The sequence below is a fragment of the Triturus cristatus genome, chromosome 8 (assembly GCF_964204655.1).
Source record: "Triturus cristatus chromosome 8, aTriCri1.1, whole genome shotgun sequence".
Classification (NCBI taxonomy): Eukaryota; Metazoa; Chordata; class Amphibia; order Caudata; family Salamandridae; genus Triturus; species Triturus cristatus.
In genome coordinates, this window is record NC_140591.1 from 51397860 (window position 1) to 51421332 (window position 23473).

At 47.6% G+C, this 23473-nt stretch overlaps 1 protein-coding gene across 2 annotated transcripts in view; it reads right to left on the reverse strand.

Moving 5' to 3' along the window:
* Window positions 1–462: 462 nt before the first annotated feature.
* Window positions 463–23473, reverse strand: part of LOC146800044 (uncharacterized) — a 426311-nt gene continuing 403300 nt past the window's right edge. Inside the window, exon 21 of one of the 2 annotated variants that reach the window (XM_085620951.1) lies at window positions 463–2726. In XM_085620951.1, coding sequence (XP_085477077.1) covers window positions 1795–2726 — 932 coding nt within the window. In that variant the 3' untranslated portion in view covers window positions 463–1794. Of the gene's footprint in view, window positions 2727–6541; window positions 9030–23473 lie in introns of those variants that run through there. The other variant, XM_085620952.1, reaches the window with a different exon arrangement.

The following is a 23473-nucleotide window of genomic DNA, read 5'->3' on the forward strand; positions in this document are numbered from 1 at the left end:
CCTCAAGGTCATGTTGTGTAAAGCATTTATCAGAAAATGCTTTTGATCTGGTACAGGATCACCATAGCTGCTGCTACAGATCAATAAACCGCTTAAATTCCTTCTGTATGCAGATTAGTTGTATTATCCACCGTGCAGCTACTCTATGTTGCTCGGATGCTTCAACTATGATCCACACACAAAAATCTCCACAAAAAACATAAATAAAAGAAATACATCTCAAGATGAAAGTGTTCCTTTTTTATACTTGCATAACTGCAGTGAATGTGATACAGTCAGAGTTGAAAGTAAACATCTTAGTTGAAGAAACACCAACATCACCCAACTCTTACTATTGGACTAGAATTTCTTCCAGCCCTCTTCCTTGTTTTGCGGTCAGAGAACAAATTACATCACATGACAAAAGCATTTTGTAATACATTTCTTACAGACCTAACATACTTTATCCAGACACAAGGAAAATATTGCCAACTTTCATTTATTTATATATATTCAGCAAGTTACAGGTTTGTGGCACTAATAACCAACCAGAATGTGGATGTCACAGTCCCCATCTCATGTCCATACATGGAGGCTGCTGTTGAACATCATGTCTTGCTTTCTTAGCTCATAGGGTTGCAGGGCAGCTTTGGGTCTTAATTTTTTGGACAGACATTTTTGTTCGGTGTTGTGAGAAAGGAAATCAAGGTGGTGATCGTGGTAACTAAAATTACTGCTCTGGAAGAGTTAAGTGCTGAAGGGTCAGGGAGCCAACACGGATAGCCATAAGCACCACTAAACACAATAATGTCTTTTGTGAAAATTATGTGCCCTCATTGCACGAGTTATGCAATTACATCAGAACCCAATATTGGCTGAGGTGCGGCTTTACTTTTCTTCATTCTCCATGTATCCATGGTCCATGTGTACTGTGGCTTTGTTCCATTCCTTATTAATGCTGCCAGATGGTATTTTCCCGCTTTGCTCTCCCCGGTATAATGTCGTACTTAGTAAAAGTTGGGTATTGGCAAGTCTAGCTAGTTTCTTCTACTGTGTTCTTTTCTACTGCCTGTTCTTTGTAATTCCTTAAATGCTATTTAGTTCTTTTTAAACTAGCCACCAGGATTGATGAGATGGAAGATAAAGGTGGTGTCCCCTTAGCTCCTCTATTACTTTGGAAGTGTCTGTGCTGGTCCTGCTTACGTTATTAAATATGAATCTGGGTTGACCAAGGCATCTCACAGTTTTTATTCTGCTTTTCTTTATTCCCATCAGATTATGTTTTGCATTGTGCAAGCCTACGGATAGTTCAGTGCCATTGTATATTTAGATAAATCCTACATGTATACAGCGCTAATGCATCCAGCTGGCCTGTGCTGGCTTGTGGTAGCACTGGAGAATAGCTTTGTGGCCTTCATTCCTGCCGATTCAAGCCGATTGACTGCTTCTCCGGAAAACAATTAGTGCAGAGATTGTGTTGAAACATGCTCAGCCTTAGAAAGCTTTGAAGATTGTTTTTCTTTGGGCCTCAGTTAATTTTCAGGAGCTGTTAAAATTATAATTTCATAGTAAACCTTTTTACATGCTCCAACTTCTCTTCTGACACTTGGTGTACGGCAAGGTCCTCATTCATGTGTCATTTGCAATTGAATCTCTTCTCAGATGCAGTCATCAGCGTAAAGCTCTTCTGACACACTGGGCATTGAAATGTGCTTCACCGCTTGTGGATTCTTCTGTATTACCACTATGTATTCATTGGTGATTTCAAATATTTGATTTCAAAACAAAGCTCTTATCACATTTAGTGCAGTGAAATTACTTCTCTCTTGTATGTATTCGTAGGTGCTTTACAAGATCTTGCTTTTGAAAGAAACTCTTTTCACATTCAGTGCAGTGATGGGGCCTCTCTCCTGTGTGTGTTCTTATATGATTTTGAAGCTCGTACATTAAAATGAAGCTCTTCTCACAATCGTTACACTTAAAGGGCCTCACTCCTGTATGTTTACTTTGGTGATACAGTAGATCGGACTTTTGAACAAAACCTTTCTCGCACTCAGTGCAGCGAAAGGGCCTCACCCCTGTGTGAATCAATTGATGTCGAAGAAGGTTTTGTTTTGTAGTGAAGCTTCTCTCACACTCAGTGCAGCTGTACGGCCTAACTCCTGTGTGGATTCTTTGATGCCTTCGAAGATTGTGGTGTATACTAAATCTTTTTGCACATTCACTGCAGGGATAAGGCTTCACCTTTGTGTGGATTCGTTGGTGCTGTTGAAGAGCGTTTTTTTTAATAAATCTCTTCTCACATTCTGTGCATTGAAAGGGCCTCTCTCCAGTGTGGATTCTTTGGTGAATTTGTAGGGAATGCCTTTTAGAAAAACTCTTCTCACATTCTGGGCACTGATATGGCTTCTCTCCAGTGTGTATTACTTGATGTCCTAATAGATGCGCACGTTTCATAAAGCTCTTCTCACACACATTGCAGTGAAAAGGACGGATTCCTGTATGTATTGATTGATGAAGTCTAAGATAAGACATACTAGTAAAGCTCCTTTCACATTTGGTGCAGGGAAAAGGCCTCAGCCCATCATGGATTCTTAGATGTGCCACAAAAAGTGCCTTTTTGTTAAACCTCTTGTCACACTCTGTGCAGGTGATGCGTCTCCTACGTTTGAAGATTTTTGACTGTTTTTTCCATGAACTTGTATGGGACACATTCCCTTTCATATTTCCAACGTCTGATAGGCATGCTGCAGAATGAAAATAAACATGGAAATTGAATATGAGATGTGTTTTTGTTAATAGGAAATAAGAACAAAGCAACAACAGTTCAAAGGTACTCCGTGTCATTAAAGGAATTTTTGGGGTGTTCTGATGAAAGAAACGTGTCAAGCTTTCCCTTGTTGGAACATTTATATTTATTTCGGTTTCTTTAATTGAGCAGCAGGTTTTGCCACAGATGTTTTGTGATAGAATGGGTCTAACGAACACAGAGCAAAGAAAATAAATATAGAGGATAGCACAGTGGGCAGAAGGGAGAATGTTGGAGATGTGTGAAATCCACTTTCATGAGTGAAGTTGCAGAAAGTCAGAATACCACAGATTGAGGGCGGGGGGCGATAAAGTAGCTTTTGTTCAACAAGAGAAACACACTTTTGATGAGTTAAAGTCATTAAGACAGACAACTAGTTCTTTGGTTTGACTAAATGGGTGTGGAAAGTTAAATAGAAGTGATGGATTAGCAGAGCGGAGAATGGAGCCATTTAAGCCATAAGTAGAGATTAATAAATCCTGTCCAGGGGTATTAGTTTTTGTTGTAGTACAGAGGAGGAAAGGAACATTAATTATGTAGTACAACATGTCAACACTTAGTTCTGCAGAACAGCAGGAAATTTACCGAGTAAAGACAGTAGTAGGGTAGAAAATGGGGCTATGCAAATGTTAGCCAGCATATGAACAGTAAATATAAGGTCAAATATTAACAGTAAATGCAAACCAGTCGAATAGTATTTCTAAACCTGCAAATTCTCCAGAACAAGTACTACTCATCTTCTGCCCATGTTCGGATACACCAGATTCTCTGGTGTTTCTTAACATTTACGACTTGTGAACCTAACTCTACAAGGAGAAAAAATAAAGGGGTCTACTCATAAACTACATTTTGTAGTACCTTAATAGTACTACTAATGAACTACAAAATGCTACTCACATATCTATGTGCTGAGCTATCCACAGACGCAAGTAAACGTTTTAGTAGAAAATGAGAGAGGTAGGTGGGAGTGGAAGGAAAATAGGGGGATACTTACTACTAGAGGGAAGGGGTTTGAGGAGGAGTAAGGAAGTGTTGAAAGAGAGCCAAGGAGGGATTTACGGAGCCACATGCATTCACCTACACACAAGTAAGCCCATTACTATTTATAAATTACCTTTCAATAGTTACTACAGCCAAAAAGAACCCCAAAAACCTGAAAATGTACTCCAGCACCACACATGGCTGATCACTGGTGCTGCAGCAGCACCACCACACATGGCCAAACACTGGTTCTGCAACACCTCCATAGAAAATAAAGGAGACAGTGACTTACAATAAAATCCCACAGAAAGTAATGTTAAACTAAATTAAATTCTTTAAAGAACTTTTTTTTTTAGTTTCCAGTAAGCAGTACAGGAAAAAGGATTAGAACGGCATGATTTGTAGGTAAAATCAAGTCGTACAGCTGTCAGACAAACATTAGGTCAAATAGTTGGAGGTCTTCCTTTTCCCACCAATCTCCCATTTCCCTGCACATGAAGGGAGATAATTTTTTTTTTTTTTAAAGAACTCATTTGACGTTACTCAATGGCTACACAGCCCTGACCACACGGGTCATTATTGTGGTCCCACACACCCCAGAGTCTAGTATGTTTCTTCTCACATCCATGCAGCTTATAAACGGTTTTTGCTGTGGCCAAGTATCTGTCCATGCCCTTTTGCCATTTGGCCACATGAAGGGGTTCATTGGCATTCCATTTACTTGCAATATCTCGTCTGGCCACCCAGAAGCCAAATCCCAACAGAGCTTTGGCACCATTGTTCCCCTCCTATTTTCTCAGGATGCCCATAAGCGCCATCTTGGGTTCCAAGGGGGCCCGTGACACCACGGCCTTCAGTTCTCCATGGATTTGTCACCAGTACCCGGTCATCTCTAGTACCCCATAAGTTTAGTTAAACTATTTAAATTATAAATACATTTAAATCAATCTTTAACAAATCTAAAGCTAAAATATTTATTTTCCCAACCTTTTTACATTTAAAAAAATGAGTGCAGCATCAATTTCCATTAATAAATGCTGCTACAGATCAATATCATATTAATCAGTATCATTTTTTTTTATTTCAATGATTTTTATTGAGATTTTTGTTATAAAACGAAAACAAAAATAGCACATACAAAGCTAAACATTTAATCATACAAAAACATAGAACATGCACAAGTTCTGTGAATTCTATAATCTACCGGACCCTCCGCTTCCTTCTGTTACTTTTATAGTCTGCCCTTACCCTCTGTTCTAGTAATGGGTCTCGGGCGTGTAGAAAGAAGATAGGGGCCTGAGCTGCGGTACGTGTATAGGAGCATGGCTAGAGAGAGAGCTTGGTAGTTTTGTTCTAAGAGCTAGTAGGCCGGAGTCGAACCAGTTTTCTTCATGGAGGTTCATATGGGCCTAGGTATTTGTCCATAGATGTCCACATCCCTCTGTTGGGTTGTTAGAGCAACGATGCTCCGAATCCTGCGCCGCGTCAGCCGATCGACGAGGAGAAGGCAAAGAGCGCCGGTGCTTCTTCGTCTTCTTCTTGTGCTTGGACTTACCGGAAGACCTTGACGACTTGAAGTGCGACGAGGAGTGGGGGCTCAGTCAGCGGCCTCGAGACCTTCCTCTCAAACCAGACCAGGAGCAACACGGAGCCGACCGCCAGGCCTCCAACAACTTTCAGGACCGCTCCCGCAAAGTCTTAGGCGCCATGGCCCCGGTGTCGGAGCACAAGTTTGGGTCGTGGTTGCACTCCAAAGACCACAGGCACACGAGATGCAGGTCTGTCACAGACATCGCCTTGTGACGCATCACAGGGCTTGAAACCGATTCCTCGCAGGGACATCCCTCGCGCACAATGACTCGAAAAAAAGTCGACAAAAGTCACAAAACATTTAGCCAAAAATAGGCTAAGGTGTAGCACGGAAAAGGAAAGAACTGACGTCAGCACACAGGGCCATCGTCTAGGTAGGCACCGCGATGTCATCCCGGCGACCGCAACGTCGATGACCGACGCGATGTCGACCAACGCCACCTACCGACACGCAGGAGTACTGCGAAGAAAAGATTCTCCGGATCCAGTTGGATACCTGGGGGTAATTCTAAGGTAAGTAATCTATAACTAACAGGCCTTTTCATCTATGCACCCAGGATCTGCAATAACATCTCTGTATCCATCAGAACCAGCCCAACCCTGATCAAATTTAGGAAAGGACTAATGATGCACCTCTTTAAAGAATACCAAGTTATCATGCAGATACAGCCCTCTTCTGCTCCTGGAACCCCGTTACCTCTTCAGTGATTTGACGACTTCATCTTTGCCTTGGACCCTAGAGTGTTCTTTTGATTAAGTGTGTGAAATAAATATCGCATAGGTAGTTACAGAAACCAGGCCTGTGTCTGATTGCTATACAAAAACGAAATTGCCACCCTGAATTGAGGCTGAGCAGCCCACCTTCAGATTTACTGATCTCCTTTTGCCTTCAGCCACCTACATATTCCCATAGGATTCAAGGGCACACGTTTCCTAATGTGATGCTTCTCAAGGTCATGTTGTGTAAAGGATTTATCAGAAAATGCTTTTGATCTGGTACAGGATCACCATAGCTGCTGCTACAGATCAATAAACCGCTTAAATTCTGTCTGTATGCAGAGTAGTTGTAATATCCACCGTGCAGCTACTCTATGTTGCTCGGATGCTTCAACTATGATCCACACACAAAAATCGCCACAAAAAACAAATAAAAGAAACACAGCTCAAGGTGAAAGCGTTACTTTTTTATACTTGCATAACTGCAGTGAATGTGATACAGTCAGAGTTGAAAGTAAACATCTTAGTTGAAGAAACACCAACATCACCCAACTCTTACTATTGGACTAGAATTTCTTCCAGCCCTCTTCCTTGTTTTGCAGTCAGAGAACAAATTACATCACATGACAAAAGCATTTTGTAATACATTTCTTACAGACCTAACATACTTTATCCAGACACAAGGAAAATATTGACAACTTTCATTTATTTCAATATATTCAGCAAGTTACAGGTTTGTGGCACTAATAACCAACCAGAATGTGGATGTCACAGTCCCCATCTCATGTCCATGCTGCAGTGAGGAGGCTGCTGTTGAACATCATGTCTTGCTTTCTTAGCTCATAGGGTTGCAGGGCAGCTTTGGGTCTTAAATTTTTGGACAGACATTTTTGTTCGGTGTTGTGAGAAAGGAAATCAAGGTGGCGACCGTGGTAACTAAAATTAGTGCTCTGGAAGAGTTAAGTGCTGAAGGGTCAGGGAGCCAACACGGATAGCCATAAGCACCACTAAACACAATAATGTATTTTGTGAAAATTATGTGCCCTCATTGCACGAGTTATGCAATTACATCAGAACCCAATATTGGCTGAGGTGCTGCTTTACTTTTTTCATTCTCCATGTATCCATGGTCCATGTGTACTGTGGCTTTGTTCCATTCCTTATTAATGCTGCCAGATGGTATTTTCCCGCTTTGCTCTCCCCGGTATAATGTCGTACTTAGTAAAAGTTGGGTATTGGCAAGTCTAGCTAGTTTCTTCTACTGTGTTCTTTTCTACTGCCTGTTCTTTGTAATTCCTTAAATGCTATTTAGTTCTTTTTAAACTAGCCACCAGGATTGATGAGATGGAAGATAAAGGTGGTGTCCCCTTAGCTCCTCTATTACTTTGGAAGTGTCTGTGCTGGTCCTGCTTACGTTATTAAATATGAAGCTGGGATGAACAAGGCATCTCACGGTTTTTATTCTGCTTTTCTTTATTCCCATCAGATTATGTTTTGCATTGTGCAAGCCTACTGATAGTTCAGTGCCATTGTATATTTAGATAAATCCTACATGTATACAGCGCTAATGCATCCAGCTGGCCTGTGCTGGCTTGTGGTAGCACTGGAGAATAGCTTTGTGGCCTTCATTCCTGCTGATTCAAGCCGATTGACTGCTTCTCCGGAAAACAATTAGTGCAGAGATTGTGTTGAAACATGCTCAGCCTTAGAAAGCTTTGAAGATTGTTTTTCTTTGGGCCTCAGTTAATTTTCAGGAGCTGTTAAAATTATAATTTCATAGTAAACCTTTTTATATGCTCCAACTTCTCTTCTGACACTTGGTGTACGGCAAGGTCCTCATTCATGTGTCAATTGCAATTGAATCTCTTCTCAGATGCAGTCATCAGCGTAAAGCTCTTCTGACACACTGGGCATTGAAATGTGCTTCACCGCTTGTGGATTCTTCTGCATTACCACTATGTATTCATTGGTGATTTCAAATATTTGATTTCCAAACAAAGCTCTTATCACATTTAGTGCAGTGAAATTACTTCTCTCTTGTATGTATTTATAGGTGCTTTACAAGATCTGGCTTTTGAAAGAAACTCTTTTCACATTCAGTGATGGGGCCTCTCTCCTGTGTGTGTTCTTACATGATTTTGAAGCTCGTACATTAGAATGAAGCTCTTCTCACAATCGTTACACTTAAAGGGCCTCACTCCTGTATGTTTACTTTGGTGATACAGTAGATCGGACTTTTGAACAAAACCTTTCTCGCACTCAGTGCAGCGAAAGGGCCTCACCCCTGTGTGAATCAATTGATGTCTAAGAAGGTTTTGTTTTGTAGTGAAGCTTCTCTCACACTCAGTGCAGCTGTACGGCCTAACTCCTGTGTGGATTCTTTGATGCCTTCGAAGATTGTTGTGTATACTAAATCTTTTCGCACATTCACTGCAGGGATAAGGCTTCACCTTTGTGTGGATTCGTTGGTGCTGTTGAAGAGCGTTCTTTTTAATAAATCTCTTCTCACATTCTGTGCATTGAAAGGGCCTCTCTCCAGTGTGGATTCTTTGGTGAATTTGTAGGTAATGCCTTTTAGTAAAACTCTTCTCACATACTGAGCACTGATATGGCTTCTCTCCAGTGTGTATTACTTGATGTCCTAATAGATGCGCACGTTTCATAAAGCTCTTCTCACACACATTGCAGTGAAAAGGACGGATTCCTGTATGTATTGATTGATGAAGTCTAAGATAAGACATACTAGTAAAGCTCCTTTCACATTTGGTGCAGGGAAAAGGCCTCAGCCCATCATGGATTCTTAGATGTGCCACAAAAAGTGCCTTTTTGTTAAACCTCTTGTCACACTCTGTGCAGGTGATGCGTCTCCTACGTTTGAAGATTTTTGACTGCTTTTTCCATGAACTTGTATGGGACTCATTCCCTTTCATATTTCCAACGTCTGATAGGCATGCTGCAGAATGAAAATAAACATGGAAATTGAATATGAGATGTGTTTTTGTTAATAGGAAATAAGAACAAAGCAACAACAGTTCAAAGGTACTCTGTGTCTTTAAAGGAATTTTTGGGGTGTTCTGATGAAAGAAACATGTCAAGCTTTCCCTTATTGGAACATTCATATTTATTTCGGTTTCTTTAATTGAGCAGCAGGTTTTGCCACAGATGTTTTGTGATAGAATGGGTCTAACGAACACAGAGCAAAGAAAATAAATACAGAGGATAGCATAGTGGGAAGAAGGGAGACTGTTGGAGATGTGTGAAATCCACTTTCATGAGTGAAGTTGCAGAAAGTCATAATACCACAGATTGGGGTGGGGGGGGGCTGGGATAAGGTAGCTTTTGTTCAACAAGAGAAACAAACCTTTGATGATTTAAAGTCATTAAGACAGACAACTAGTTCTATGGTTTGACTAAATGGGTGTGAAAAGTTAGATAGAAATGATGGATTAGCAGGGATGAGAATGGGGCCATTTAAGCCATAAGCAGAGATTAATAAATCCTGTCCAGGGGTATTAGTTTTTGTTGTAGTACAGAGGAGGAAAGGAAAATTAATTATGTAGTACAACATGTCAACACTTAGTTCTGCAGAACAACATGAAATTTACCAAGTAAAGACAGTAGTAGGGTAGAAAATGGGGTTATGCAAATGTTAGCCAGCATATGAACAGTAAATACAAGGCCACATATTAACAGTAAATGCAAACCAGTCGAATAGTATTTCTAAACCTGCAAATTCTTCAGAACAAGTACTGCTCATCTTCTGCCCATGTTCGGATACACCAGATTCTCTGGTGTTCCTTAACATTTACGACCTGTGAACCTAACTCTACAAGGAGAAAACATAAAGGGGCCTATTCACAAACTACATTTTGTAGTACCTTAATAGTACTACTAATGAACTACAAAATGCTATTCACATATCTATGTGCTGAGCTATCCACAGATGCAAGTAAACGTTTTAGTAGAAAATGAGAGAGGTAGGTGGCAGTGGAAGGAAAATAGGGGGATACTTACTACTAGAGGGGAGGGGTTTGAGGAGGAGTAAGGAAGTGTTGAAATAGAGCCAAGGAGGGATTTACGTAGCAACATGCATTCACCTACACACAAGTAAGCCCATTACTATTTATAAATTACCCTTCTATAGTTACTACAGCCAAAAAGAACCCCAAAAAGCTGAAAATGTACTCCAGCACCACACATGGCTGATCACTGGTGCTACAACACCTCCATAGAAAATAAAGGAGACAGGGACTTACAATAAAATCCCATAGAAAGTAATGTTAAACTAAATTAAATTCTTTAAAGATCTTTTTTTTTTAGTTTCCAGTAAGCAGTACAGGAAAAAGGATTAGAAAAGCATGATTTGTAGGTAAAATCAAGTCGTACAGCTGTCAGACAAACATTAGGTCAAATAGTTGGAGGTCTTCCTTTTCCCACCAGTCTCCCATTTCCCTGCACATCAAGGGGGATCTTTTTTTTTTTAAAAGAACACATTTGACGTTACTCAATGGCTATACAGCCCTGACCACACGGGTCCCACACACCCCAGAGTCTAGTATGCTTCTTCTCACATCCATGCAGCATATAAATGGTTTTTGCTGTGGCCAAGTATCTGTCCATGCCCTTTTGCCATTCGGCCACATGAAGGGGTTCATTGGCATTCCATTTACTTGCAATATCTCGTCTGGCCACCCGGAAGCCAAATCCCAACAGAGCTTTGGCACCAATGTTCCCCTCCTATTTTCTCAGGATGCCCATTAGCGCCATCTTGGGTTCCTAGGGGACCCGTGACACTCCACGGGCCTCAGTTCTCCATGGATTTGTCATCAGTACCCGGTCATCTCTAGTGCCCCATAAGTTTAGTTAAACTATTTAAATTATAAATACATTTAAATCAATCTTTAACAAATCTAAAGCTAAAATATTTATTTTACCAACCTTTTTACATTTAAAAAAAATGAGTGCAGCATCAATTTCCATTAATAAAATGACTTTAATTAATCTTATACATCACTTTTTTTTTATAACCAATTTTATTGATTTTAGTGAAAAACGAGCACAAAGAAAATAAGAACAGAAAGAGAAGACCAGCAGCAAGTAGAAGCAGCAGTGCACGTCAGAGGCATAACAATATTATGACAGCAAGTACGTCCTGGATATTCATAAGCATAGAGGTAAACAGGGTAACGCCCACCGTGGCCCCAAACGCCCACCATGGCCCCAAACACCCCAGACGACCTCAATCCTCCATCATCCCCACCCATTTGCCCCACATTTTGTGGTATTTTTGGGCATTCCCTGGCTGCGTACAAGGGTTTTTCCTGCGCTGCACACCAGTCCACCCCCCTGTGCCATCAGGCTCAGCCAGCTCACAGCAATGTCTCTCTTGGCCACCATCATGGCTATGTTTAGAAATAGTCCAGCTCCTTGGTGACCCCCAAGAGTACATTCAGTGGGTTAAGGGGAACCTGCCAGCCCAGGACCTCGGCGAGTTCTCCGACCACGGATTCCCCAAAGCGTGTGACTACAGAGCAAAGCCATACCATGTGGTAAAAAAAATCAGCTTGTGGTGGACTACAACGGGGGCATGAAGCATCAGACCTGAGCCCTGCGTGATGGAGGCACAGTGGTGTCAGGTAGGCGGCGTGGTGATAGTATATTTGGACTAAGCAGAGCCTTGCTGAGGCCGTGATTGTTTTAGGTGACATTAGTGCGTCTCTCCAGTCGTCATCCTCCAAGGCACTGAGCCATCCCTCCCAGCGATCTGAGGCGGTGCAGTGCATTGGGAGTATGATTTGTGAGGGAGCAGTAAATGCAGGAAAAACCCCCTTTCCCCAGGTTGCCAGTCATGATTTGGGCTTCGGGTGGACTGTATTCAGGTAGGGAGGTGCCCTCTGAGATGTGGGAGTGGAGGGCGTGGCGCAACTACAAGTAGCTATAAAACTGAAGGATGCAGGGAATACTGGGTTTGCAGGTCTTGGAAAGTGCGCAGACGGACCCTCCCCATACAATTTCCCAGCTGTGAGATCCTAATGAGATCCCATGCTCTGAAGCCGGCCAGATTAGTGACCTGCCGGAGCAAGGTGCCCTGCCAAAGCGGAGTATATTGGGTCAATTTGCCCGACAAGCAAGTGTCGCGCAAAGAGGCCCGCCAGGTCAGAAGCACCCCACGCGTGACTGCGGGCAGGGTTCTGGGGATGCTGGATAGGCCCAGGATATGTAGTTCCAGTCTATACGCTGGGTCAGACCAGCCTCCGTTAAACCACTCATGTACGGTAAGGAGTCGGGTTGCCAAGTAGTAAAGGTACAGGTTTGTCATCCCCAGGCCACCATCCAAGGGTGGGATCCGGCACTGGGTGAGAGCCAAACGGGGCCTTAGACCTCCCCAGATGAACTTGGTGGCTAAACTGTCTATCTCTCTGAACCACGTCCGTGAAAAGAGCAAGGCTACATTCTGAAGCACATATGAACCTGGGCAAGATCATCATTTTGAATAAGACTAATCTGCCCATAGGGTTCAACGGCAGAGCTTGCCATCTGAGTAGGTGAGCTCGGACCTTTTTCATTAGAGGGGTTACGTTGAGCGACCAGGCAAGGTCTGGAAGGAGGGCCACCCAGATCCCAAGGTACTAGAAGGACTGTCTCCGAAGGGGTATTGTGGTCTGCCAGTCGAAGCATTCCCTCAAAAGATGAAGGGGGACCATAACAGACTTAGCAGAGTTCAGCCGGAGGCTGGAGACCGGTTTGAAAAGACTCGAGGCACGGAGGCACCGGGGACCCGAATGCGCTGGCTCCGCCAGAAAGAGCAGAACCTAATCTGCGTAAAGGGCAATTTTGTCCTCCCCCAACCCAGGCCATTTCCACCCCATAATCTGTGCATCCGATCGTATAAGGCAAGCGAAGGGCTCCATTGCCAATGCAAAGAGAAGGGGCGAGAGGGGGCATCCCTGCCTCGTGCCTCTTCTGATGGGGAAGGCCTGCGACAGTGCTCGACTGACCAGCATCCAGGCCCGTGGCTTACTGTATAGAGTTTTTACCAGGTTGCAGAAGTATTCCCCAAATCCCATCTCCGTCAACACCTCCTCCAGATACCACCAGGCCACTGAATTGAAGGCTTTCTCGAAATCAACGAGGAGCAACAAGTATGGGGTCAATCTTTGGCGATTCTCCAGGGCAAGGTGGAGGCGTCTGAGACAATGCCTGGTACCCCGGGAGGGCATGAAGCCGCACTGGTCTGGGTGGACCGGCTTGGACAAATGTTGCATGCGGTTGGCTAAGATAGAGACAAACACCTTGAGTTCCGAGTTGATGAGAGAGATGGGGCGGTTCTCGGAACGATGCCTCGAAGAGGGCTGAGAGTTGGGAATCACCACAATGGTGGCAAAATTGGTTTCCACACAGAACAAACCCCTGTCCATCGCCTCGGCGTATACCTCCAGCGTGTCTCGGTAGGCTGCATAAAATTCTAGCGGGAGTCCATCCGGCCCCAGGGTCTTACCAGAGGCCATGTGAGATATAGCTTTGTGGATCTCCTCCAGAGTAATCAGGAGGTCCAGTGCCTCTGCCTCGGGCTCGCTAAGCCGCAGGAGAGAGATCTTCTCCTGAAGAAAAAGCTCCGGGAGCGAAAGAGTGGGAGGTTGAGTGGAGTAGAGGGTGGCGTAGTAAGTGGCAAAGCACTGAGCTACCTTCCCAGAGGAGTGGTGGATCGAGCCATCCGGAGACATCACCTCTGGTATAATGCGGTTGGCCTATGGGTACGTAGCCAGGCAATGGAGGAGCTTCCTGTTTTGTCTTCCCACCCATAAATTCTTGCCACAGAAGACCTCCACACCAGCTAGGCAAGGAAGTCTGCCGAATCTCGTCTCTCAAAAATACAAATCGCCTATCTTGAGCCTTGGATCTCCCCTCAGGCGGCTGGCTCTCGATGAGGGGGCTTGAGCTTCCAGTAGCGCAAGCCGGGCGTCTTGTGCTGTGTGCTGGAGTTTGAGCGGGCCCTTAGTGAAGCCACGAATGATGGCCTTACCAGCTTTCCACAGGGTACCAGGTGAGGAGACCGAGCCATGGTTCGTGGTCAAGTAGCGTTGGAGCTAGTCACCCATCAATTCCCTAAAATCTTTCTTGGAGAAACCAGGCGTTCAGCCTCTAAAATCGGACGCAAAGACTCTGGGAGGTCGCCAGTCTCCATCATTAAGGGTAAGTGGTGAGTAATACCTCTAGGGGAAATGGTGATATCTTTAATTACTTGACAATCTATGGCTGGCATGAAAATGTAGTGCAGTCGTGCGTGTGTGCGGTGGGATGCAGAGGTGTGTGCGCACTGTCGGTCATTGGATGCCAAAGTCTCCAGGAGTCGCATAACCCTAAAGCGGCCGCCCAGTTAGTCAAAAGATTAGCGTGGGAGATTCTAGAGGCCGAGGGGGCTCCGGCGGTGTCAAGGCCAGGGTTCATGACTGCGTTGAAGTATCCCCCAATGACAGTCATTTCCGGGGGCAAGGCGGCAACCAGGCCCACAATAAGTCCAAACCCTTTGCCCTCCCCTGCGGGGTACCACAGGGCTCTTCCTTGAGCCCCACGCTTTTCAACATTTATGTCAGCCCGCTGGCAGCCTTGATAAGATCTTTTGGCCTGCAACTCACCTCCTATGCAGATGACACACAAATCGTGTTATCTATACAACGAGGATCGCAAGTTGATATGGCTGTGAGGTGCCATGATTGCCTGAAAGACATTGCGGGCTGGATGGCCTCGAACTGCCTCAAATTGAATGCAGGGACGACCGAGGTCATGATATTCGGGAATAATCCTAACATCTGGACTCCGGATATGTGGCCTGATGCACTGGGGAAGCCACCAGTCCCCACATGCAAGGCAAAGAATTTGGGCGTGATCATGGACCAGAAACTGGATTTTGGGAAGCAGGTTAGTGTAGTGGTTTCAACATGCTTACATATCCTTAGGATATTGAGAAAAATAAAATTGTCTCTTCCAGCGGATGGTTTCAGGTTAGCAGTCTCAGCACTTATTCTGTCGCATTTGGACTACTGTAACAGTCTGTACCTGAATGTGATAAAAAAACATCTGCCCAGACTACAGAAGGTACAAAACGCGGCGGCGAAGACTGCTAACAGGCACTCCAAGGTTTGCCTCTGTCTGAGAAGGAATACGGCAACTGCACTGGCTGCCAGTATCCAGACGAGCTCAATTTAAGGCGCTGTGCACGGTATTCAAAGCATTGAAGGGCAGTAACCCAGAGTTTTTGAATAGGTGCTTCAATTGGTATGTGCCCGGGAGAGCACTGCGCTCCGCCGAAAGCAAACTAGTGGCTGTGCCCCGAATAAAAAAAGGCCAGCTGGGGGGGAAATACTTATTCCTATGGTGCAGCGAAAGCTTGGAACAGCCTGCTGGCACACATCAGGAAAGCGGAGGAGCTTCTGTCTTTTAGAAAGGGGCTGAAGACTTGGTTATTTAGGGATTGAGCCCCTCGTTCTCCAGGGAGTTCAGTGTGCAGCGCCAGGACACCCTTGGGTATAAGTGTGCTTTATCAGCTCCTAATAATAATAAGCTTAAGGGTGGTGGTCATCACGGTTGGCGGGGAGTACAGGGACATCAAGTTCAGGGCCCAGTCACTAATGGTCCCTTCCAAGGCCACAAAGCTACCCGAAGGGTCAGTAGTGGTCTTGTGTAGTACAAATGGGAGGGTGCGGCGCACCAGGATGGCTACGCCCCTCAACTTTAGCTGGAGTGCCAGACCCCGCCATAGCGGTACCTCACCAGGAAGGGGCAGCTGTTGCCTGCAAGGTGGGTTTCTTGGAGCATCAGTATGTCAACTGCGGGGCGTTGTGCGTATTTCAAGCCCGCTGTGCACTTGACCCTATCTAGCAGCCCATTAACATTCCAGGACATTATATGAAGCGTTCCACCTCCCACCATGAGTGTCAGTCATGGGGTATATGGGTGTGCGGTGAGACTCACAGAGGGGGCGGCAGGCACGGGAGGAATGCTTCACCTGCGCGAGTTAGTGTGTCATTGTAGTGTAAGTTGAGCGTGCGCTTGCCATGCTGCAAGTCAAAGATGCTAGTGTAAGGAACAAGTATGTCAACAAAAAACTGGATCAACCGTCCCTTTTCCCTCCCCCACCCCCTCCCTATGCTTCCGGAACCGAAGCATCTGTCGCCCTGAAAAGCAAACAAGTTAACAATAACAAGCAGCAAAGCTAAAAGGCTTAGTAGGGAAGATCGTGGCAACAGTGGACCCCCCCCATAGTGACGGATGTGAACGATCATCAGACTATGTCTGAGTGGGGGGTGTTCTGACAGCCTTTCGCAGATCAGACTGCCGCATCCCCACCGATGTCCTTAAGTGCGGGGCTTCTAGAAAGGTCTGAGTCCGACAAGGCAGGTTGCAAGGTCCCGGATGGGCCAGGATCACAGCTCACGTTGTCCATGGAGCTGGCACGACGTTGGTCATTAAGAGCAAGGGGGTCCCCCCGGTGGCCAACAACTGGGCCCGGTGACCGCAATGCCTCCCCCCACGACCCCCCTCTAAGAGACCGGATGTGTCTCCGCTGTTGCTTGTGAGGTTACAGACTTTTTTGCTGATGGTCAGACAGCGCCAGGGTGGTGGTGGGGGGGGGGGGGGGGGGGGAGGGAGGGAGGGTTGAGAAGCAGGCCGAGCCCTCAGTGAGCCAGGTCCAGGCAGCCTGCAGGGTGTCGAAAAAGAATGTTTTGCCCTAAAAGATAACTCTGAGGCGAGCCGGGAAGAGGAGGCCATATCTAAGCCCTAAATTGCGGAGCTTCTGTTTAACGTCAGCATAGGAAGGGCGCTGGGCCTGCACCTCCCTCATGTAGTCCGGGAAGAGCATGATAGTGCTATTGTGGTGCTTCAGGGGGCCCTGGGCTCGGGCCGCGCTGAGGATGGCATCTCTGTCCCAGAAGTTGAGGATCCTCACTATGATGGAGGTTAGGCACCAAAGAGTGGTGGGTGCGCTCAACAGCAAACCAGACAGACAGGGCATCTTTGGGCATCCAGGATTTCAGCCATGTCTCTATGAAGGTGTCTGCGTGACCCTGCTCGACCCCCTCCGGGAACCCCACCAGGCGCAAGTTGTTCCGCCGCAAGCTGTTTTCGGCATCCTCCGCCCGACGATGCAGCTCCGATATGCGAGTCTGCAGGCGGGACACCTGAGTCTTGAGCTGCCCAAGCTCGTCTTCAACCGTGGAGAGACGGGACTCTGCCTTTGAGATCCGGGCCATGGTGCTACGAAGGTCCTGGCGTATAGGGGCCAAGTCCACCCGGACCTCCCCGATCTTGCTCTCCACTGAAGCCTGGGAGGCGCCAATGGCCTGTAGGATAGTCGAGAGGTCAGTCCCAGGGAGGGAGGAGCCCCCAGGCGCCCCGTCTGTTGGGTTGCGGTCTGCAGTGGTGTATTGGTCCATCTTAGTCTGGGTTTGCGGAGCGGAAGTCTTAGGGGCACGGTCCCTACCCATCTCTGCCGCAGGACCACAGACACCCGGTCAGCAGGAAGAACCCAGGCTAGCGGAGGGGAGAGGCGCGGCACCAGAGTCGTCTGTACTCTGATCCAGATGCTGCCCCGCCTCTGTATGGGCCCCTCAGTATGAAATCACAGGTGCAAGCAAATTCGGAACCCCGCAACCCCCGAGATGACAGCCAATCCGATGGGAGCAACGCCCAACACAGCCCAGAGAACGCCACAGAGGCAGAGGGAGGAAGGGGGGATAGTGGAGAAGATACGTGCTGCAACTCCACGCCGCTCGGTAAATGCTGCTGATTCCGTCCCACTTGCAGGTGGAATGTGAGGCCGCGAGCTCCGCGCAGGTCGGCACCCCAGATAAGCAACACAGGCCCAGGCGCCCGTAGCTCGCAGGGCCCAGTCGGATATCCCAGGAGCAGTGCTGAATTGAGGAAGTAGTGGGGGGCCCTCTGCCAAGGACCAACACCGTTCGATAGGTGCAGACGACACCACCCTTCCCGTCGGTGGTCTGTCGCGGTGTGAGCATGACAGGCGCCGAGGTCTCAAGGGGAACAGCACAAGGTCCAGTGAGAGAGGCTCACAGCATCTCAACAGGGTGCCCCAGGGCCAGCACGAGAGGAGGGAGTGGTGGAGACGGGCCCCAGCCCGGAATCCCAAGCTGCTCGATATGTGCTGCCGATTCCAGTCCACCAGCAGGTGGGTCATGGCCGCAAACACTGCGCCAGCCAGGTTGTAGATCCCGTAGTGCAGCCCCAGTCAGGCAGACTTTGAAGCCCAGGCCAGGAGCACCACAAGAGGGAAGGTAGAGGAGTCCACAAGGCTAGGCCCCAAGCCTCAGGGCCTGGTGGCGTGAGGGGGCCCGTATAGATGGCACCAGGGCCCCCCCCCCACTTAACTCCACCAGATGCAGCATGAAGGTGCCGGACAAGTAAAAGGCAGGATGCCTGATGCAGCTGGGCCCAGTCGGTACAATCAGGTGCAGGCCCCACACCGCGGGAACACATTGCCGGCTGCAGGGAGGTCAGAGGCCCCGACGGGGAGCAGGTGTTAGACCGGTCAGCCCTTTGGGTGGTCCCTCCTCATCATTATTTATTTTGTCCCACTTTGGCCTCAAACCCTGTTATAATTTTTCCTTTTTGGGAACCACCAGACTTTTTAGTGTTGATGCAGGGACAGGGAGCCATTTTCCCTACCCCTGGAACTTCTGTCTGAGGGCCTGAGACACAAAATGGTGGCCACCCATTGTCACCTGTGACATCACCAGAACCCACTGGAGGTTTCCAGAACATTCTAGAACCCTGTGACAGAGGGAGGCAGTTTAGAACGTTGGGAGGCCATCTCAAAGTGGCAGTTGGCATCTGACTAGAGAGGAGAGAGGACCAGTTCAGAAGGAGGTCGGAGTAAGGCAGCAGGGGTGGAAACCAGTGCTTGGAGTGAGGTCCAGAAACCCACCCTTGATGCTAGTCCCTACTGACCAAGCCCAGCCTAGAGCCCTGTGTGGGACCAAGACCAGAAAAACCATCCTAAGGACCTAAATATTGTGAAGAGGCCTTAAAGAAGAAGACCAGCAAGCTCCTGACCTGTTTAGCGGTGTCCTCCTGGAGCCCTGACGTCGAGAAGCCTGGAGACCTGAGGCCTGAGGTGGAGAAGCGGCGCTGACAGAAAGCAGACGTCGTACCCGGAGCCGCCAGAGGTCGAGAGAGGGCGCCGACGGAGGTCGTGGAGAGTCACCGGAGGTCGAGTAGGAAGTCACCTGAGGTCGAGGTGAGGCGTCGACGGGGGAGTGAAGTCCGCCCTCCGGAGTCGCCGGAAACCAAGGTGAAGCGCGCAGGAGGTCGGGAGTGGAGGTCGCACTCCGGAGTCGCCTGAGGTCGAGGTGAAGCGCGCAGGAGGTCGGGAGTGGAGATCGCACTCCGGAGTCGCCGGAACCCGAGGTGGAGCCGACGGAGGTCGGGAGTGGAGGTCGCACTCCGGAGACACCCGGAAGCGGGGAGACCGTGACCCTGTGACGCCGGAACACGACATCGAGCCAAGGCCGCCCAGCGACATCGATCCGGAGCTGCCTCACGGCACCGACCCGGCGTCAGGTAAAGCAGATCGACGCGACATCGAACCGAGGCCGCCCAGCGACATCGAACCGGAACCGCCAGAAGGCATCGACACGGCGTCAAGTGGAACAGATCGACGCGACATCGAACCGGAACCGTCTCACGACGTCGACTCGGCGCCAGCGGAGCCGATATTCGCAGAAGGGACAGTAAGTGGTAGTAAGGGCCTCTGAGGCCCTGTGGAGCCCTAAAATACCATTCTAGGGGCTAGAGGGGTGTTAGGACCAGCCTGGGGAGTGCTAGGGGGTGAACGGAGACTGTTGCAGGGACCTGTGTGAGGGACTGTGTAGTTGGGAGAGCCAGAACCTTAGGTTACCCTCATTCTACCTCAGCTTAGGCCCCAGCCTTGACCACTCTAGGTGGGACATCCCCAGGCCACCCCTGTGACTACAAGCTGTACTTGGGCATAGTAAAACCAAACTACCTCATAAACGTGATCTGATTTGCAATTGTTATTGATTGCTTATATTATTTATTGAAGGCGTTTTATTTATTGTCTGACTGTATTTATTCCTGCATTGTATTTATTGTCTGACAGTATGTATTTGCCCTCTGTATTTATTGCACCCCTATTTATTCCTTGCTTATTTATGACCTGATCCTATTTATTGAAACCCCACTGTGGTATTTATATGACCTGCTATTTTCAGGAAAAGTCTTATGGTATTGTATGTATGTTTTGAAACCTGCAACTAAGAGAAAATAAGATAAAGACAAACTACTTTCTTTCATAATTTTTACGGTGTAGTGTCGTTTTTTGGCATGGATGAACGCATGGTTATTGTGAGGGTGTGACGCACACCACTAGGCCACGGATGTCAGCAGGCTGCACCTCGGCCCATGGAGAGCCGCCAGATGCCCCCACCGCACAGGTCTGCCAGGCGCCCGTCGAGGGCCAAGCTCAGGCCAAACAAGGTTCAAAAAGGGGGCAGGAGGGGGCCCCGATCCAGGGAACGCGCTGCCCATTCAGGCAGATGAACCTTCTGCAGCCATACACTCCCACCGTCAGCCGCCACCCACGGTCCCTTCGGCCCGAGCGGCCCCGTCACAGATCCAGACGGTGGGGGCAGGGGAACCCAGTCCTCAGGGCACAGCGCGGGACACCAAAAGGCCAAACAAGGTTCAAAAAGGGGGCAGGAGGGGGCCCCGATCCAGGGAACCCGCTGCCCAATCAGGCAGATGAACCTCCCGCAGCCACACACTCCCACCGTCAGCTGCCAGTCACGGTCCCTTCGGCCCAGTCAGAGATCCATACGGTGGGGGCAGGGGAACCCAGTCCTCAGGGCACAGCGTGGGACACCAACACTCCGGGACGCGCTGGTGCCAGAATGCCCCCAAGCCTCCAGCGAGCATTTTCTCAGGCTCACCGTGGTGGATGAGCCAGCCCCAGCTCCGGGTGCAAGACGGGTGCTAAGCTGCCATCTTAGACTCTGGCGCGCCGGAGGCCGCAGCGGGGATCTCTGTGTTGGCTGAATGAAACGGCGTCCACCGCTCTGCCAAGTCGCGGCCACCGGGGGAGATGCAACGGAGGCCAGGTAGGTGAACGGAAGGTGCTGATATTCGGGGATGTGAGCGCGGGTGACGGAGGTATCCGGAGCACTCAGAGTGCGAACAACATCTTGACGCGCTAGGCCACACCCTCATACATCACTTTTAATAATGTTGAATACATAATTTTAAAAAATGTTTTTACTTTATGTAGGGAATCTTTTTCTCAATTTAAACTTGGAATGAACAAGATTATAATTAAATATATATTAAAAATGAAATGTTTAATTTAATATTAAGTTCTTAATGGTGTAACATTAGATTATATTAATCTATATTTATGATCAATATATAAAATTATTTAATATTAATTTTTGATGGCAACTTCTAACATGCAAATTCCTCAACTTGTAAAAATCCCACACCCACTTCCCCCTCAGGCGCCAGAATGGATCTGGATCAGATTTGTGCGTCTTTGGGTCAGGTCTGTTTCGCTCTGGAAGTGACATCGGGGCCACAATATGACTGCCATAGTTTGACATCAGTTCCTTAAGATGCATTTCCGGAGCTCACTACCTTGATTTCTGCCACCTGACAGAGATCTTTGCTAAATTTCTCAAATGTGCACGGGATCCCCCTAAAATGACCAGTTTCAAACCCTGCAAGGACAGTCACAAACAGATGTGAGTGACGGACCCTCACAAGGTCTGTCTGCGGTGTCTAGGCTCCTCGCATGACTCAATGTTGTTTTACAAATGCACTCAGATGAACCTGAAGGCTACTCGGGCAGCAAGGCCAGACTCTACTTCACTGAGCACCTCAGAAAAGCATGGATGGACAGTCTTGCACGAAATTGAGGATAAGTACGCATTCTTGATCCCAAGGCCATTCCAGGGGGAGGTCGCAACACACCACCCCAAGCCTTTAGGTAAATAAAAAAATGAAGAAACACACAATAACTAAACACTGCTCCCCTTCTTCCCACCACTCTCATCAGAAGAGGTCGTGCGGACATTAGGGTACCTCAAAGTCTTGATTCCCCACTTATTTCCGCACTAGTCCCGATACAGCTTCAGTTCCTTGGGCCATCCACGACGCTACAACGGATTCAAGCCTTCAAGGAGGCCCCGTTGCAATACCCTTTCGGATACCCTTAGCGCACCCACTTGGATTCTGATACGCTTTAATTACACTATAGATCCTCTTGGAAGGGGCTGCAAATCCAGCCTCACCACCTTACACGCTTGGTAGCACTGGGTCCATCGACCTGGCCTGGCCATTCCAGACCTCCGCTTGTTTTGCTTGTGATGCTCCCAGCCTCCCTTGCCTTCTGAGCTCTGACATCTTGCACGTTTGCACCCTCTCTTCTCTAATCATGCTATTTCTGCCTCCAATTTTTGCCATCTTTGGCCTTTTTCTCTTTTACCCCACTCTTTGCTTGTGCCCGTTCTGCTGTACTTTTATCCCTTTAACCTCTTATTCCCTTTGCCCCTTTTCCGCTCTTTTTTACATTGTTGACCCATTTTTGCCATCTTTCACTTCTCCTCAGGTAGCCAATTTTCCTCCCATCCTTAACTCACTTACCTTGAGTTTGTTTTCTCTTCTTTGGTCCTTTTTCACACTCTTGCACCTACAGCTCCTTCGCCCACTTCCAACCTCTCATGCCTGCTCCTGCACAACTTTTCCCATGCTAGCCTCACCCAAAATACATTCTTTATGACAGCCACAGCACGAACAAGCAATTAAAATGATGCTGACTGGTCTTGCCTGACCATCTTACCAGCATGAAAGGAGCCGATCCACAGACCACCGCTGGACCTTTCTGACCTCTTGCTTGTCTTGCCAGAGACCCCCAGTGGCTTCTGACTGCCCCCAACTCCAACTATCTGCCATGTCGGACTCCAATTTTTGCTGCCTTTCCCATCTATTTTTTCTTTCCCCCACTTTCATGCTTTTTACTTGTCTCTTCTTCCACTATTTTTGACTTTGCGCCTTTCCTCTCTGATTTGCTTTTGCTCCTAGTCAGCTCTTTTTTCCCTTTTGCCCCAATTTTGTATCCTCACTTTTCTTTGTGTTGCCTCTTTTCCTCCTACCTTTGCTTCGCTTGCCTCATGCTTGTTTTCTCTTTTTTTGGTCCCGTTTCACACTCTGATCTTGCGCCCGCTTCCTTCCTCTCAAGTCGGCTCAGACCCACATTTTCACGCCCTCCGCTAGCCCCGCCCACTGCCAACAGACCTTAATAGCGGCCGCAGATTGTCACATTAGCAACATGTCCGCTGCACGTCCAAAGTAAGGCCAATTTTCACCTGA